This window comes from Acartia tonsa, chromosome 9 (assembly GCF_053477335.1).
Source record: "Acartia tonsa isolate MP-2025a chromosome 9, ASM5347733v1, whole genome shotgun sequence".
Lineage (NCBI taxonomy): Eukaryota > Metazoa > Arthropoda > Copepoda > Calanoida > Acartiidae > Acartia > Acartia tonsa.
Window position 1 is genome coordinate 27631802 of NC_137268.1, and position 18002 is coordinate 27649803.

The window sequence follows — 18002 nt, forward strand, 5'->3', positions numbered from 1 at the left end:
ATTACTGGTGTAAAGAGTTAGTAATTTAATTAAAATATTTTCATTGATTTTATGTAATATAGTAAAATTTACCCCTAATTGAAAGTTGCAAGAAAATATTTAAATCCTAGTTAGAATTAATTTGAAGCTGTATAGAATGACTTAGTGAACACCTGATCCTACATATCTTAATAACTGTTGCTATGACATAGAACAAAGCCTATGGATTATAAATTAAGATAAAAAAAATAAATAGCTTTCATTTAATGATTATTTAAATCATTATATTTTATGGATTCATATTTATGAGATGGAATTAGAACAAATATTTGTGCATCTGCAATGAAATTTTGATATTCCTATCCTAGGCCTTGCTTAAGATTTATCTTATCTTAGTACCCTAACTTCCCCTGAATGCTAGGAGCACAGCCACTAATGAAGGAAATAGAATATCTATTTTTTTGATTTTATCAATTTCTATTAATTTTATGACAATGTTTGGTTAAGACTTTAGTCTACTTTTACTGATAAACACTTTGCTGACCTATTTTCATCAAAATAATTGTTAGTATATTTTTGATCCACAGTTTTCTTACCTAATTCTTACTTGATGAAAGGTAATCAATATCTATCAATTTCATTAATTATTGGTAAAGTTTTTTATTCAACTTTCACTGTTAAAATTTGTCACTCCTTTCCTGTTCTCATCCAAAATGTTTTATTTTACAAAATTTGTCCTCATGTTGTATGTCAAATGCTATCTATGGCATAATTTTCACTTTTAATGAAAGAATAAGAAAAACAATTTTTTTTACAAAAAATATTTATTTTATGGATCCTTACATACTAAAGTACATCTTAAATTTTTGAAGCATAAAGTAGCATATCCAATAAATAGGTTGATAGCACATTAAAGATACATATTTACATTAGGGAATGATAGATTAGAGGAAAAAGTTAGTTATTTTTAAAAAGGAATAGAAATTGAAAATAGGAATGAAATGAAAATGATGTACACATTTCTGTACCGTTTTATGATTAAATGAAAGAGTTGTGGACTTGACTCAACAACATCATTTTCAGAAAGGTGCAGTCCCTTACAAACTAAATTTTACATTATTTATTTATATTTAGATAAATAATTTGGTATCACAGCTCAGATTAACAAATGTCATGACACAAGCAGAGTACATTATACAGAATACAATATATCATATATAAAAAAAAACTGTAGAACGGTGTTTAACAATCTTGTATAACTAGTCTCTTAATTTACTTTTTAAGAACAATTTATATCAATTTCAATACTGGTCACAGATAGTTCACTAGATAGGTAACCAGTCTTTCAAATGAGATCAATTTTGTTACTTAAAAAAGTCTTGAAATAGTAGTTCAAAAGAAGAGGCAATTTCAGATTACTAAGCAAAGCTCTACATACAATTGGAATATACATAATAAAGAATATTGATTACTAATACTAAAATGAATTTTTGTTTTATATATTTATATAATGGGCTTAAACTCAGAAGCCAAATTGTGTTTTGCAGAATTTTTCATCTTCTTTGGATGGTACCATTTGGATTTTCTACTTTTGGTTCATTTAGTTAGCTGAAATAATTGGTAAATTAAAAATAAATTTATGTCGCTATGTTTTCATTCTAATAAACTTTTAGTAAACAAACTCAAAAGGATTTTTCCTTATATTTATGTGTTTAAAAAAAAGATTTTATTGCTAACAGATGTAGATTTTGAAAATAATGATTCTAACAAGTATCTAATAAAAGGTATTAATATAAAAAATATCATGAACAACTTCTTAATGTTTAATAATTTTGTTTTGTATTAAAATGATTAGTATTAGGGTTTTAAATAATCTTACCAACAAGGAGAGCCTTGAAACCAGACTTTCTTCCTTTAGAATCAGAAACAAACTTGACAATAATTCTGTTACTCTTGGACTTGATCTTGAATGTGCTGGGCAGTTTAGATCCACAAAGGGTTACCTACAAGGAAAATATTAGTTTTGTTTAAAAATATTTGGTAAATAAAACATAAGGTAAAGTTTACAAGAAATAGATCTTTTATAGACCCACATTTTCTAAACACAGCTATACAGATCTAACAAAAGTCAATTAATAGAAATATATATAGAAATAGAATAGAAATAGAATAGAAATATATAGGAAAATAAATAGGAAAGCCATAAAGGTTCAGAGGTTAGCATGATCCTTTGGTACAGACAGTCTTACATCCTGTTACTTTAAATAAGGATAACTATGCTAGAGTATATATTTACCTTTGTGTATTTTGCAATAGCTCCAACAAAGAGGTAATCCTTGTCAGTGCAACTCTTGGACCACTCAATATTGAAGCTGTCAAATACCATTGTGATTCTGGCATCTTTTGTTGTCTAAAATTTTACAATTATCAGTTTGAGTTTTATGTAATAAATAATTATTATCAATATGTTTTAATTAAATTAAAAACCTACTTTGATTTCCCATCTACAATTCAAGTTATTGGCATATTGGTCTGGATACCTAAAGAAATACATTTTAGACTTGCTCATAAATATGTTTAATTGTTAAAATATTAATAAATGAAATAAAATAATTTTGATTTTTATTATGTCTTAATGTCTTACCCAGGTGATGTTAAAACTTGGGTAGCAGAGCTTCCATCAGGATTCATCCACACATTACAGTTACAATTAGCACATTTATCTTCTTCTGTTGTTGTAGTTGTAGTGGTTGTAATAGTTGTTGTTGAAGTGGTGGTAGAAGTTGTAGTAGTTGTACTTCCAGTAATTGTAGTTGTCGTTGTTGTAGTGGTAGTTGTAGTTGTGGTAGTAGTAGTAGTAGTTGTAGTTGTGGCAGTTGCAGTTGTAGTTGTTGTGGTTGTAGTTGTAGTAGTTGTAGTTGTAGTTGTAGTAGTAGTAGTAGTTGTTGTTGTAGTAGTTGTGGTGGTTGTGGTTGTAGTAGTAGTAGTTGTAGTGGTAGTAGTTGTGGTTGTTGTGGTTGTAGTTGTAGTAGTTGAAGTAGTGGTGGTTGTAGTAGTAGTAGTAGTTGTTGTTGTAGTAGTTGTGGTGGTTGTAGTTGTAGTAGTAGTTGTGGTGGTTGTAGTTGTAGTAGTAGTTGTTGTTGTAGTAGTTGTGGTGGTTGTAGTTGTAGTTGTGGTTGTAGTAGTAGTTGTTGTGGTTGTAGTTGTACCAACAGTAGAACAGTTACAGACAGTACAAGAACATGATGAAGGATCCGAAGAACTACAAGAACATCCAGTGCAATTACATATTGTGTAGTAATCTAGAACAGGACCATCTCCTTCTGATTCTGGTTGTGCAAATAAAATCAAAATAATTTCATAAGAAAAACCTATAGCAATTAAATTCTTTAATAAAAATTTATATAAGTAATAGGATCTGTGTGTGTGTTTTTGTCTGTACTGAAGGAACTCGCTAATCGCTTAACTAAACGTTACTAAGAAGATTCGTATGGGTCCTAAGAAGTTATAACTATTTTGGGGGAGAGTACCACCACCCTCCCAAGAGAAATCACCTAAAGATAAATGAACCCCATCCACCCAAAAATATTTTTTTTGTTTTATTTTTAAAACTAAAATAAAAAATTCAGGGGTTTAATGTAACCCACACCAGGAATCAGAATAAAAGTGTAATATCATACAGGGATCTAAAGGGATAAGACAATGACCAATAAATTGATGTACAGCCCCAATGGTGATACATAAAATTACCCTTTCTGTAGAATAAAATTAGTGGTTAAAATGTTTGGACACTCATCCTCATGAACAAACGAATCAAAATTTAATAAAAGTTGTTTAGCCAACTAATAAGAAAAAAGTTAATATAAGGATTTGGGGTCAAGTGTAATAAACAGCCCAATGTCTGCACCCTCCCAGAATATAATAAATGTTACCTTCTGATTCAAGAAGAGAGCATCTATAGACATCTCCCTCCTTCTCAACTATTAAAAAGTCAGTTGGCTCTACATTCTCTAAAACCTGATAATAATTTTAGTATTCATATTTTATTATAAATTAATTTTTAAATGAACAAGGATGACAACATCAATAAAAGCAAAGCTCTGAAACTGTATAACAGACAATTATAAACTCTTGTAGAGTGTCAAAACTGAATATGATAAATATTAATATATGTGTTGACAAAATTGTACGTAAATTTGTTTCAAAACTTATTAAACAATATCTGTTTAATGACATACTGACATTTTTAGGATGTGATTATAGAGATGCTTAGCTTATGATATTGTACCTCATTGTAATAAGAATCAGTACTCAAAAATTAGATCAATCGGATGATTATATCACATAAAAATTTGGCGTTAAAAAAGTTAAAAATTAACATGTTTATAATGGACGTACGGACATTCTGGTGTCGATTATAGAGTTGCTATTCTTTCTTAATTGTGAAAGGAAAATAATACAGGAATCATCATGCAAAGTTTGAAATCGATAGGACAACTATAACTTGCCTAAATTAACGGGGGAAAGGGCTAAGCGTTTTGGACGGACGGACGGATGGATTATTTAAAGTTGTAATATTACTTACTTTAATAAGGCTTGAGTTTACATCATGTTTGGGAAGGTAAGGCTCATAACCATGAACCTAAATCATTACGAGATAAGAAGATATGAAACTCTTAAAATATTGAGAAGATCTAATTTTTATACTTTCTTTATTAAAGTAGATTTCAATTGGTTTGTTAATCGTAATCTAAAGAAAGGGTAATTTAGTGTATCTGTGTATTGTCATTGGAGATGTGCATTGTACATAAATTTATCGGTCATTGTCTTATCTCTTTAGATCCAAGGTCAGATTAGAACCAGTTCTAATTCAGCAGTAATAAATCTGATTTGGAGCCGTAATGAAAATACCTGATGTGGTTGTATAGATAGGACCAGAAGCAGGCTTGCAGAGGCCAGACTGCACAAGAGTTGACCACCTATCATGCCTATTCACACTGAGGACTAGTTGTCCTAGAATTAGAGTGAAAAATTAGTGGGGAAAGGGGTTAAATAACTGCAATCCCCCTTCCCGAGGACCCTGTGCCGACTTTCAATTTGATCTTTGAAAATCAACCAATAGCGTTGTGAGTATTAACACAGCCAAGTCGCTACAAAAGAGCAGGAAGCAATTTGCTAGCAGAGGAAAGAGGTCCCCAACAGGGGGATTCAGATAGTTGTCTGGTTATACATATATACAATTAATTTATTGTCCGAAAACACCAACGTAATTCGCAGGTGGGATAAAGTGAAAAATTTTAAACAAAAAAATATTCATCTGATTCAAAGTATTTAGTTTTAAAAATCTTAATTGTTTATTCTAAAAGTCATCAAAAAGAAGAAGGGAAAAAAATAATCAATTAATCGTGTTTTTGGTTAGAATTTCTAATTGTTCAATTATACTTTTAAAAATCAATTTTCAAACCTTGTAAAAATGACTGGTTTAGATATAAAATGCATACAATTAATATTAATTCCTGGTTTAAAGATTTAAAATGTTAAATAAAATCAAAAATATTTAGATTTGATTGAAGATTCAAAATCCAAAAGAATAATAATAATGTTCAATAAGAATGAAAAGATTTTTAACTTGTATAATAAACTTATCTGAAAATAAAACATTTAACCAAATAAAATCCAAGAAAATAAAATGTAACCTGAGTTTAATTTTTTTAAGATTCTCTATTACAAAGTTTTTTTTGTATACTTTTGCTTGACAAAACTAAAAAAATAAACATGAGCAGCACTTACCCCTGCTGGTCATCTAGTGAACGACTTTGTAAGGTTGGTAAACATTAAATCATTTACTACAGGTGTGTCTGCCTTATTGCCCTTAATTAGCCCCCCATATTCATAAATATTCAAATTATGTATTCAAAAACAATTGTCAAAAAAAATATGTTTGTTTTTAAGTGGCCACTAGGGCCAAGCTTATAAGAAAACAGGTGTTACTTCTTCTTTTTTTATTCTTTCAATACAGCATATATTATTTTAGAATGCTTAGCTTTCGTCACTTTATATTATTATCCTATTATAGGTAATTTTTTTCTGTAACTTAAGAATTCGATAACTACTAAACAGATTAATTTCTTCATTTTTTGGTAGCTTCTTTTAGGGCCCTGGATGGTTTAAGTCTCTTCAATTCTTATATATCAGTTCAGTTTTAGGCTACTTTCCTTGCTCCTTCAAATACATAGCTCCTAGATGCTAGGAGAGCAGCCGCTAGTTGTTGTATATATCATGTCAGTTTATTTCATGCTATTTGTAGTACTAAAATTGAATATGATCATAATTATTAAAGATGATCATTTAATATGCTTTAGATTAAGGTTTGCATCACAGATAAATTTAACAACACCAAGTCAAAAATTTCCATTTCTCTCCTTGATACTCTTACTTTTGAAAGATTTGTGTATAGGTGAATGTTTTTTTCTAATCACTTTCATGTAAAGATATTTTTTGCATCGGTATTGAGTGAAAATAATACATCTTTATTAGGGTAGGGCCGAATATCCGGTTTTGTCGGATAACCGGTCGGAAATCCGAACATTCCCAATATCCGGCCGGATACCTGATATTGAAACTATCTGGATACCTTATAACTGGTAATTTTCCGGATATTGGGCCATTTTCAATATCCGGCCGAATACCGGATATCAGGCATTAATAATCGGCCGGATATCCGGTATCTGGCCAAAAAAGTATCCGGCCCAACCCTTATTTTTATTTTCTTTTTTTATCTTTTAAATTATATTTAGTATTTTAATTTACAAATATTTCTTGTTAAATTTTATGAACCTGCACATTCTTGTTTTAAACGAAAAGCTTGGTGACTCTGTGACTTAATTTCAATAAATACAATGAAAATTGGTAAACTTTTATTTTAATAGGTATTTTATGTAATGAAAAGTGGTTAAATTTTCTTTAATGTTCTTTTCTATCTTTAGCATTAATCTACACATTATAACATTCTTTAAAACATTTGCTTAGCTGCCTTGGCATTATACTTGCTTGTCTTTTATTCAGTTTTTACGTCATATAAAAATATTCAATTCAGGTGCATGTGTGAATGAAATAAAAAGAAATAGTAATGAATAGTGAAAAATGATAAAAATATAGCGAAGCACATAAAAATTATGGATGGATAAACGGACAAAGGATTTTTTGAGCAGATTTTCAGTTGCCATAGGAATAAAAAAAGAAAAAGAGTAAACATGCGATATATTATATAAAATTATGAAACCTGTATGAGAAATAATCTATTTCTTTTGGTGCATGACCGACAGACCAACGGACTAAGTAAATTATATATCAAATGATTAATGGTACAGGGAATCTTTGCCATGAATTTCATATGTCTATCTTAAATGAAAGCAGAGAATAGTTATTTCTCGCATCGTATTATAAACGGCTTTCCGCGGATATAAAATGTACAATTATAAGATTAAAACTAGTTTTTTTAGCCCCGAAGTGCCGAAGGCACATTTCCCACTTAGCTTTACAGACGGACTGAGAAAATTGATTATAAAGTAACATTTGACTAAAAATATATTAACATTAACATTCAACATTTGACTAAAACTAAAACATTGATGAAAGATTTAAGTTTTAATGAAAAGCTAAATTTAATATGATCAAAAGTTCTTAAAATGAAAAGGTATTAGTGATGTAAAGTCGTGATTTTTTTTGTATGTAGCACAAATTTCTGAAATGGGTAGAGCTACTGATTTGTGCTTTTTAGAAATGCTTTATACGATTGTTTTAGGTTGTTTCAATATACATCTTTCAGATTCAAAGCAATTATAACCTGATTAAAAGCTAGAGGGACTAACGTCTTGAATATTTGCATATTATCTTTTTGAAAGAATCGTAGTGTACACACATGGCCTTTAATCTTTTTTAAAACCGAAGCTTTTCTATAATTAAAGTACAATTTTATAAGCGAAGCAACTCTATAATCAAATCATAAAGTTGTTATTATGTCCATAAACATTATTCTGTATCAAGCAATTTTTCAACAATTTTACTTACAATTTTGCTATGATTCTTATACATTTATATTCTGATTATTCAGTTCTGACATTATACAAGTGTTAATGTCCGTTTGTCCTACCGTTTTAGTGCTTCGCTTTTATGGATGTTGCCATGAAAACAGTAAAAGTGTCTACCTATGACGTCTGTTTCGGTACAACGGCATTTGGCTGGCCGTTTACCAGATCTTTACGTACAAACGTACGAAACCTGCTACTTCCCACAAGAGACAAAACCAGCATAGTTACTAATACAATTTATTGTATGAAAACGGTCATGCTGAAATAGAAAATAACAAAATTAATAATCAAATATTAAAATGTTAAACACATGATAAAATAAATCTTGTAAAAGAGAATAAATCTTTTCTTATTTGGAACAATCGTCTTTTTTAATAAAGTAAATATTCATTATGAGAGGTTGCGTGACTTCGAAATTATATTTTAAAATATATAAAATGTTAGAGTTACTTTTTGCTTAAAATTAATCAAAATTAAATACGAGTTTGAAATTCATAAACAAAATCATTATAGACTACGATTAAAATATTCTGATACAAAAATAAATTAATTACTTGGTCTAATTTAAGTAAAAATGAAAGATTAATTTGCCGTCTTTTAAAATTCACTCCATTCCATTAAAAATGCTTAAAGAAAGAATTCTTACCGAAGTTTTTGTTCCTGTAAAGCCGGGAAGCACTCAAAGGTATTTTTCAGTACGGACAACACCACAATTCTGACTATACATGGTTTTTCTTATCACGCAGATAATCCGCACATTTTGAAAGAAAGATTAAAGATGGCTACGCTCGCTTTGTTTATGGTCCATGCGCAAGCATTGTTTTGAATGCCGCGTCCAATTATGAACATTTGAATCTCACCGCTTTCCAAACTGACATTAATGATAAGGAAAACAAAAGGATAAAGGTTCCAGTTCACAAACGCATCACACTATTATACTTCCAATACACACCCGCCTGAAAGTGGGGAATCGAACACCACACTATTCAAATTTTCAACTTTGTGTGCAGACAATGTCCACAAAAGTCACAATTCAAAACCACATAAATTACAAGAGTTTTAAATTTTGGCCCTTTGGCCTCAAATTTGCTAGTAGTAATATTCATGAATACTCGCACTAACACAAATGACACAATTCCACAAAAATGTAGGAATAAAGGAATAGGAAATAAAACATTCTTCATTGAAAGCTTACACATTCACTACTCACTCATAACACTTATTCTCATGGCCTCACAATTTTTCGAAATAAACAAATGGTTATTTGAAATTGTTAGACCATGTAATGCAATACATAATAATAATTTAAATAAGTACCCAAACTTTAATTAGGTACCTAATCAATAATAATGATAATAATAATATTCTCAATATTAAAATAAACTTAATGCTAAACATAATCTGCATTAATCATCAAATAATTCATTCAAACTTTTTTAATAAAAGAAGAATAATTACTTAAAAAACTTCTTTTCAAACAAATATTTTTTGCTAAAGAAAAGTGAAAATGCATACATAAATCTTTCTTCGATCAAATCTTTATGTAAAAGATAGATAAGAAACGATCCTTAAATCTAGATAAACAGAATAATCAAATAAAGTAAAATTATCCTTAATCTAAACATATCATCAAAATAAAATATTCTTATATCTAAGAACATATAAAAGAACTGTATTAATTCATCAATAAAACATCAAAATGAAAGTAAAATTGCATTTTTGCATATGCGAATTTTAAATTAAGCTCAAAGTAAAAGAAAAGTCTCAAAAAAGTGTTTATTTGGCAATTTCTCTTTGGCTGAATAGATAATAAGCTTTTCCGTGTACTTATTTATACAGTCTTTTAAAATTAAGAGCAATTGGGGCCTCAGTTCAACCTGAACCTCGAAAGCTTGCAGATCAAACCGACGCACTACAATTATAATAATGCCACGTGCGACGAGTCCTGTTTATGGTTATGTTTTGTTTCTTTTTTGTGTAACCGTGAACAGGATTCCTGGCGCGGGGCTCAATTCACGAACATTTCTGAAAAAGATAGAATGAAAAATGTTCCAAAGTTAAAATCTTCAAATAAAGAAGGAATCAAAGAAGCTACAAAAGAATCTTTTTGAAATCATCAAATATTTCTTAAGCTTTAGTTTTGCCGTTATGTAAAGAGTGCAGCCGAGGAAACAGAGCTCGTACGCTTTATATAGCGGTCTTATTAGGCTAAATTCTTCAAAAACAAATCTAAGTGCATCTGCTATGTTCATAAAATTACTGCTTTTTTGTTTTTAGGTAATCTTCAGAACGAAAATAAAATATAATAATCTTAATATATAGTTGATATTAAATTATTTATAATGCTTGTAATATAAAAAGATATTTTTAAAATGATCAAATGTGTTTCATTTCTATTCTTATCTGTATATATCATATTTCACGTCTGTTAAACAAGAAACGACAATAATGCTTCGCATCCAAAATTAAAAAATACGTACCTAAGATTTTTTACGCGAAAAAATCCCAGGTCCCGATCAAATAAATCTGTAAAGAAAACTTATGTATTCGAATAGAAAACTTTAGTTTTATGCGTTGGAAATAAAATTTTGAGCTCATTTATAATTTTAAACGAATTTGTAAGGAAATTTGCGTCAATTATAAATTTTAAAAAAATATGCAATTGTTGAAAGTTTAAAAAATACGCGATAAGAACGATACTATTAAAAATACTTAATCGTCTTGGGAATCATCTTGGGGTAGGTTTACTTTCAACAATCGTCTTGAAGAAATCTCGTTATCCGTGGCTTCAACATCATCGGACAATTTGAAACGGGCTACAACTGTACGGCCACCGCCTCGTACGTCTTGAACTCTGCCGAGGCGATACTTCTTAACCAAGTTGGTGCACCCGTCAACAAGAACGACATCTCCGACGCTTAGCGGAACTTGATTGCGCCTCCACTTTACCGTGCGCAATAGCTCAGGCAGCAGCTGCTGCTTGTAGACTTCATGGAACTGTCTAGTCAGCTCCTCCAGATGGCTTAAACGGCGTGTAATTCGATCTCTGGCACCGGTCTCGAACGTATTAACATCATTCCCTTGTGTAGCATAGCTCAAGGGTTTAGAGTTTAAAACTCTAGCAGTTTCAGCAGTCAGCAGCAACAGCTCGTTGTGATTGACAACGGCTCCACACAACTTCTTATTGAGGACACGCTTGACCATGGCGACCTGGCGCTCAACACTTCCTACATACGAATGAGCGCCAGTCGGTACAAGGTGCCATTCAAAACTCACATCAGATTTCTTCATAACTTCATCAAGTATTCTTTTCGAGCCAAGAAAATTGGTGCCGCGATCAGTAGTCACGACTCTGGGCATGTTGTAGAATGCTTGAAGCTTTCTGAGGCCAATAATGACAGCCTCAGTACTGTAATCCAGCAGAACATCAATAAACACTGCTTGTGTAAAACGACAACAAACAATTAGCAACCAAACCTTGTACTTGGCTGGGTTCTTCCTGGTGCGGACTCCAGGCCTTGTAACTTCCATCGGGCCAGCAAGGTCAAGGTGAACGTGGAAGAATGGAACTGAAGATTCTAACCTGTCGGGCAGGACGTCTGCCATAGTTGGGGCTGAACGACGTGCATACTCTAGACAACAACTGGAACATGACTTGACAACCTTCATAGCTTCCTGGCGGCCACGTGATATCCAAGCATACCTGCGACTCTGTACCAAAGTTTTTCTATGACCGGCATGGCCAAGTTCATCGTGGGCCTGCTGTAGGAACAGTCTGGCCAAGTTATTGTGACGATCAATCAAAATAAGGCCAGGGGAATCCTTGAACAGCTTTCTCTTCCCCTCGGCTGCTGCCTCCAAGGCCTCATCCCCACGGGAACGCATCTTGAGGACTCTGAATTTACGAACAGAATAATAGCCATTATTACCAACGATAGGCCAGTACACCTCAGTCTCGTGATAATAAGGTTGAAGACTATCATATTTACCTTCAGCCTCCATAACCATCTCCTTCTCCTGGTTGTATGATGCCAGGAATAAATCACACACCACATCTAGGTAGGTAATTGAAAAAGTGTGATTGCCATAAAACTTGGAATCAACTAGCGGCTCTTGTCCAGCTGGAACCGAAACTCCCGTCGGCTCTTGTCCAGCTGGAACCGCAACACTGATCGGCTCTTGTCCAGCCGGAACCGAAGCTCCCGTTGGCTCTTGTCCGGCTGGAACCGAATCATTCATCGGCTCTTGCCTGGCCGGAACTCGTTTCTTAACAAGCAACAACTTAAAACAGTTGGCAGCTCTGATCACCGCCTGCATAGTTTTACGTGCCTGCCTGTAGGTACGTCGTGCTAAAGTTCTCCAGAAATCAGTATCAACTACCTGGACGGCCATACACTTCAATCGGACCATGCGCTGATTCATCTCAGCCTCTGGGATGGGGTGATTTACTTCACCCGCCGTCTTTACAGGCCACTGGTCCTGTTCCAGGCGCAGCCATTCAGGCCCATCCTGATACCTGGATCCTGGTGAAACATCTTGAATGGTACAGGCACCTCTGGTGGCAAGATTTGCAATGTTCTGATCTGTAGGAAGCCAGCGCCAATCCTCTGGGCTGGTCAGCTGTTGGATCTCACTCACACGATGACTGTTAAATTGCATCCGCCAATCTTGCCATTAATAAACATGACAACAACTCAAGTCTTGGAATAGACTCAATCTTAACAGGAGCCACACGACTCTTGCCACTACATAAAATCACTTCGAAGCCTCTGGCCGTTGGCCAACGTAGGTAGATGATGGCTGCGTAGGCTGAACTTGAAGCATCAGAAAACCCAATGATAGTTGGGAGCCCCAGTGGCTCATCAGGAACTAAAGAACGTTGAAATGGCACTTCTGCAAGCTTAGCCCTGTCGGCCAAACTGTCAACAAAATCATCTCTCAGCTTGGCAGGCACATGCTCATCCCATGATACGCCACTAATGCAAACCTCCCGAAGTATAAGCTTGGACTTCAGGAGTAGTGGGCACATAAGGCCAAGAGGGTCATATAATTGCTGTACGACCCGCCAAATCTCTCTCTTCGTTACACAATCTGGCATGGCTCTCCATAAATCTAACAGATCAAGGTCCTCCAGCAATTTTCGGCCCTTTATCTTGGCGCCATGATTCACCCGAGCAGGTAAAGTAAGAACATCTTCTCTGGGGGCCCATTGTATGCCCAGTACCTTAACAGGATCAACATCATCTCCAGAATAAATAACTGATTTAAAGCTGAAGTTGCCAGGTTCAATCATTTCCTTCAACTCTTCGACCATTTTGACGGCTTCTGGCTTGCTATTATGACCGCCAGTATGGTCATCAATGTAGGTACACTGCTCCAGGTTGATAGCTGGAGCATCCTGATGCAGTACAAATTTGGAACCGGTAGGTTGTTGCTCACTTCTCCACAGGTCCTGCTTCGCAACTACCTCTGCTCCCTTGACGTATTCAGATCCATAAACATCATGAACATCTTGGCGGCTGCGCCCTCCAAAAATCTGTGCTGTCAATCTCAGGGCTGTGACGGCGAAATCGCCTGCCAATTTCTCCCCGAAGTTAACTTTTTTGGTCAAGTAAACTTCGGGGTTGGCATGTTCATCCTCTGCAAACCACACTCTCTTCAGCTGCGAATCTTCATATGTGGCCGCCAAAGAATTGTAAAATTTACAGACATCACACACACAGGCACACTTGTAACTTCTGAACCGAATAAGATTGTGAAACAAAGTGTAGGTAGGTGGTGGGCCGTCCATCATAATATGGTTTAAACTTGTACCATTGCAGGTCAAGCTAGAATTTGCGCAGATTCTCAAGGGGGTAGAAATACTATCCTTGAAGGCCGTCACTATTGAATTAAAATAGACTGGCCCTTCAAATGCTAAGTCTTGTGGCGTGGCTTTGACGTTCACCCCACGGGACACCGCCTCCTTGAACACCTTCACGAACACGTCATATTCGCCGTTTTTTATCATGCGCCGGCGATCACGAAGCGCAATATTATACGCCTGCCTCGAATTGTTCGGCAGCGTATGTGTTGGCAGCTGATATGGATAAGCTGCCGTCCACTCTTTCTTCACAAGATCCAATGTTAAACCTTCTTTTATCAGATCCTGTTTTCGCTGATCAACGGCTGACTTGCCTGACGCAAGTGCCAGGCAATGCCTGCAGCCCGTACATCCACTGCACAGCCGCGGCGGCTGCACGCCTAACGCCTCCGACGATAGGAAGTCCATAGCTGCAACTTCCAACTTAGTAACTTTACAAACAACTGGCTTGCTAACAGGCTTTCCATCGGCTGAAACAACAAGGAAACCTGTACCAAAAATGCTGCGGTATAATCTTGACTCGCCGATGAGTTTATCCGCCGCTGGGAACGTCGTGGGCGTGACATGCCCGAGGAGAATATCAAGTGGTCCATTGACCAATGAAAAATCTTGTGGCCTCATATCAAACAGAGCAGCTGCGGTGACTGGGTCCATGCTGCGCAGCCCATCTGTATGTCCAATTGTGTGCACAACAGCTGCTTCCATAACATGCTTGTTCTTGTTACGGTCAACCAGGCAGAGTTTAACTGTTGGGCATGACTGAACTTTGCCATCAGCCATTGAAATGGTAGCTACACGTCCAGTAGAGGGCAACTGCAACTTCTTGGCAATAGACTGTGTAACCATGGTGAGGTTGGCACCTGTGTCCCACATCCCAGACACAGGCACCTTCCTCTTGTAGACATCCAGGGCGTCCAACTTCTGGAGCATCAACATGTAATTATTCTCACCCAAAAACGGCGCTTCATACACAGCTGAAACCTGGGCGACGGACTCATGGAGGAGGGAGTTGTGTTTCTGTCCACAATTGTTGATCCTGCAGCCTCCAAGCTTCTCAGCACGCGGACACTCTGAGGCGCGGTGCCCTTTATTAAGACATAAAAGGCACCCGCCGATTTTCATCACAAAATCTTTCCGTTCTGGAACAGACATGGTTGTAAACTTCGAACATTTAAACAAAAAATGATCTCCACTGCAGCCGTCTGACGGACAGGACTGCTTCTTCTTGAACTTGCTAGGTGTACCAGGTTTACCTACGGCGGCCGCAGCTGCGGCAGGATTACCTTTCCTCTTGGACGGCGTGTCCAAGCCGTGGCTGCTACGCATCAATAATGCGCCACGCTGCTGTTCTAGTATATCCAGCAGCTTAGGCACGTCGGGAACGTCCATGCTCCCAAGTGCAAGGTCGAGCTTATCCTGAAACTCTTTTGGCAGTTTCTTAGATAACATCTCCAACAATAAAACTGTGAGCCATTGGCTTGTAGAAACTGCATCCTTACCATCAGCCTTGGTCATCTGCTCGAGCTGGTTGATGGCACCTGAGAACTCGGCAAGAGCGCTAACAATCTGGCCGCTCTCGGACAATTTACCTTTCTTGTCCCAGCTGTTGAATATACACAACATCTGTCTGGTTCTGGATTTGAACAATTGGTCCAAATATGTCCATTGCGCTGCATGCGTGGCAATCTGTTGCAACTGCAGCCTCAACGGTTTATCCTTCATAACTCGTTCACAACTTAACACCATCTGCAGGTAGCTGGGCTCATATCCAGTAGTAAGCTTCTGGAAATTCTCCTTAAATTGCGCATAAGAAGATTCTTGCCCATCAAAGCTGGGAAGGAGTTTTTCGTCTAGGCGTGGCATGTACCCATGAGACGAAAACATCGGACTAGCAGCAAACGATTGGGCGCCAAATGACGGCAGCATAGGATCTACCGAGGCACCCGAGACTGGCGTAACAGGCTCTTGCTTAGCCTTTGCCAACGTCTCCATCAGTTTAGTCATATCACTAATAATTTTAGTTGGTAAAGGTATATAATCACCTTTAATAACTTTCACTATTTGCATACAACGTTGTTGCAAACTGTTTTTGTGAGCTGCAAGATCATCACCAAGAACTAAGACCTCATTGTTTATCGCTCTTAGCTCATCTATGGCACTTAATGTAAGTTTTAACTCGCTATAGTTTTTTCGTGCCATGATAACGTCACTATAAAAATCCTTTAGGTTAATATCATCTTGGATTAACACATCCAGCTGTTGAAGACCGCTCATGGTACATTCCAGATTTAGGTTCGCATCATGGACAAGGATGCATTCCTTGGCGAGATTAACATTGATGTCTGCGGTGTCTGAAACTACCTGCATCACTCTGTCTAACTCTTCGGTTATCACTTCAACTGCCATAGGCAATCTGCCCGACAATAATTCATACCTAGTCTTTTTAGGTGCCATTTTCACTTTTGTTAACACTGATTACAACTATAGTCACGTGTAGAATTTTATTCACATTCAACACATACGGTAACTGTCACTGGCTTTGACTGGCTGACTGGATTTCTTACCGTTTTCATTGTTTCGGTACAACGGCATTTGGCTGGCCGTTTACCAGATCTTTACGTACAAACGTACGAAACCTGCTACTTCCCACAAGAGACAAAACCAGCATAGTTACTAATACAATTTATTGTATGAAAACGGTCATGCTGAAATAGAAAATAACAAAATTAATAATCAAATATTAAAATGTTAAACACATGATAAAATAAATCTTGTAAAAGAGAATAAATCTTTTCTTATTTGGAACAATCGTCTTTTTTAATAAAGTAAATATTCATTATGAGAGGTTGCGTGACTTCGAAATTATATTTTAAAATATATAAAATGTTAGAGTTACTTTTTGCTTAAAATTAATCAAAATTAAATACGAGTTTGAAATTCATAAACAAAATCATTATAGACTACGATTAAAATATTCTGATACAAAAATAAATTAATTACTTGGTCTAATTTAAGTAAAAATGAAAGATTAATTTGCCGTCTTTTAAAATTCACTCCATTCCATTAAAAATGCTTAAAGAAAGAATTCTTACCGAAGTTTTTGTTCCTGTAAAGCCGGGAAGCACTCAAAGGTATTTTTCAGTACGGACAACACCACAATTCTGACTATACATGGTTTTTCTTATCACGCAGATAATCCGCACATTTTGAAAGAAAGATTAAAGATGGCTACGCTCGCTTTGTTTATGGTCCATGCGCAAGCATTGTTTTGAATGCCGCGTCCAATTATGAACATTTGAATCTCACCGCTTTCCAAACTGACATTAATGATAAGGAAAACAAAAGGATAAAGGTTCGAGTTCACAAACGCATCACACTATTATACTTCCAATACAACGTCAGAAAAAATTATCAATTAACCAATGAGAGGCCGCTATATATTTTACCATTGTGAATACTGGCTTCTCATTGGTCAATTGTTAATTTTTTCTGACGTCATAGTTAGACACTTTTACTGTTTTCTGTTGCCATCCTTGTTTTTGTATTTTCCAGTGTCTTCGTATCTAGACTATAAATGTTTATATTTTAAAGCGTATCTTTTCTATAATTAGATTCGGTCCGTACGTCCGTAACGGTTAGCTCTTTCCGTTAATTTAAACAGGATAGATACTTAGATTTGTCCTATCGATTTCAAATTTTGCATGGTGATTCCTATAACAGTTAGGTACGCATTAGAGAGCGCAGCAACTATATAATCGTTTTCAGAAAGTCCGTACGTCCATTTAAAACATGATGATTTTTTTACTTTTTGAAATCAAATTTTTGTAGGTTAAAATTGTCCGATTCATCTGACTTTTGGTATACTGCTTTCTATTACAACAAGGTACAATGTTATAAGCTAAGCATCTGTATAATCCTAAAAATGTAAGTATGTCCTTAAACAGTATCTTGTAAGGATTAATATTCTGCTTATTCAGTTGTTCTGACACTCTACAAGTGTTAATGTTCGTTTGTTTTTCCATTTAGTGTATTTTTTCTAATTACTTTTCTTTGGGTGACGGGATGACAAT

At 35.2% G+C, this 18002-nt stretch overlaps 2 protein-coding genes across 2 annotated transcripts; both read right to left on the reverse strand.

Annotated features, from left to right (window-relative positions):
• Positions 1 to 784: 784 nt before the first annotated feature.
• LOC145328668 (uncharacterized) lies at positions 785 to 5013 on the reverse strand. The gene is made up of 8 exons (XM_080172449.1): positions 4891 to 5013; positions 4565 to 4621; positions 3912 to 3996; positions 2624 to 3308; positions 2471 to 2519; positions 2276 to 2389; positions 1859 to 1982; positions 785 to 1587 (listed from the first exon to the last, which is right to left on the reverse strand). The coding sequence occupies exons 1-8, from the start codon at positions 4963 to 4965 to the stop codon at positions 1580 to 1582; spliced, it is 1197 nt and encodes a 398-aa protein (XP_080028575.1). The 5' UTR covers positions 4966 to 5013; the 3' UTR covers positions 785 to 1579.
• A 5768-nt stretch (positions 5014 to 10781) lies between these two features.
• On the reverse strand, positions 10782 to 16386 carry LOC145327469 (uncharacterized). The gene is made up of 3 exons (XM_080171016.1): positions 12855 to 16386; positions 12395 to 12736; positions 10782 to 12124 (listed from the first exon to the last, which is right to left on the reverse strand). The coding sequence occupies exons 1-3, from the start codon at positions 16384 to 16386 to the stop codon at positions 10782 to 10784; spliced, it is 5217 nt and encodes a 1738-aa protein (XP_080027142.1).
• Between the last annotated feature and the right edge of the window lie 1616 nt (positions 16387 to 18002).

Excerpts from the sequence above, each read along its gene's own strand:
- LOC145328668 (XM_080172449.1), bottom strand. The coding sequence starts at position 4,965 with ATGATAGGTGGTCAACTCTTGTGCAGTCTGGCCTCTGCAAGCCTGCTT. Across the intron at positions 4,622-4,890 it reads TATCTATACAACCACATCAG|GTTCATGGTTATGAGCCTTA; the intron begins GTATTTTCATTA and ends GTAATGATTTAG. Across the intron at positions 3,309-3,911 it reads CTCTCTTCTTGAATCAGAAG|AATCAGAAGGAGATGGTCCT; the intron begins GTAACATTTATT and ends TTGCACAACCAG.
- LOC145327469 (XM_080171016.1), bottom strand. The coding sequence starts at position 16,386 with ATGGCACCTAAAAAGACTAGGTATGAATTATTGTCGGGCAGATTGCCT. Across the intron at positions 12,737-12,854 it reads CGCAGCCATCATCTACCTAC|ATTGGCGGATGCAATTTAAC; the intron begins GTTGGCCAACGG and ends ATTAATGGCAAG. Across the intron at positions 12,125-12,394 it reads ACGTACCTACAGGCAGGCAC|ATGTGGTGTGTGATTTATTC; the intron begins GTAAAACTATGC and ends TTACCTACCTAG.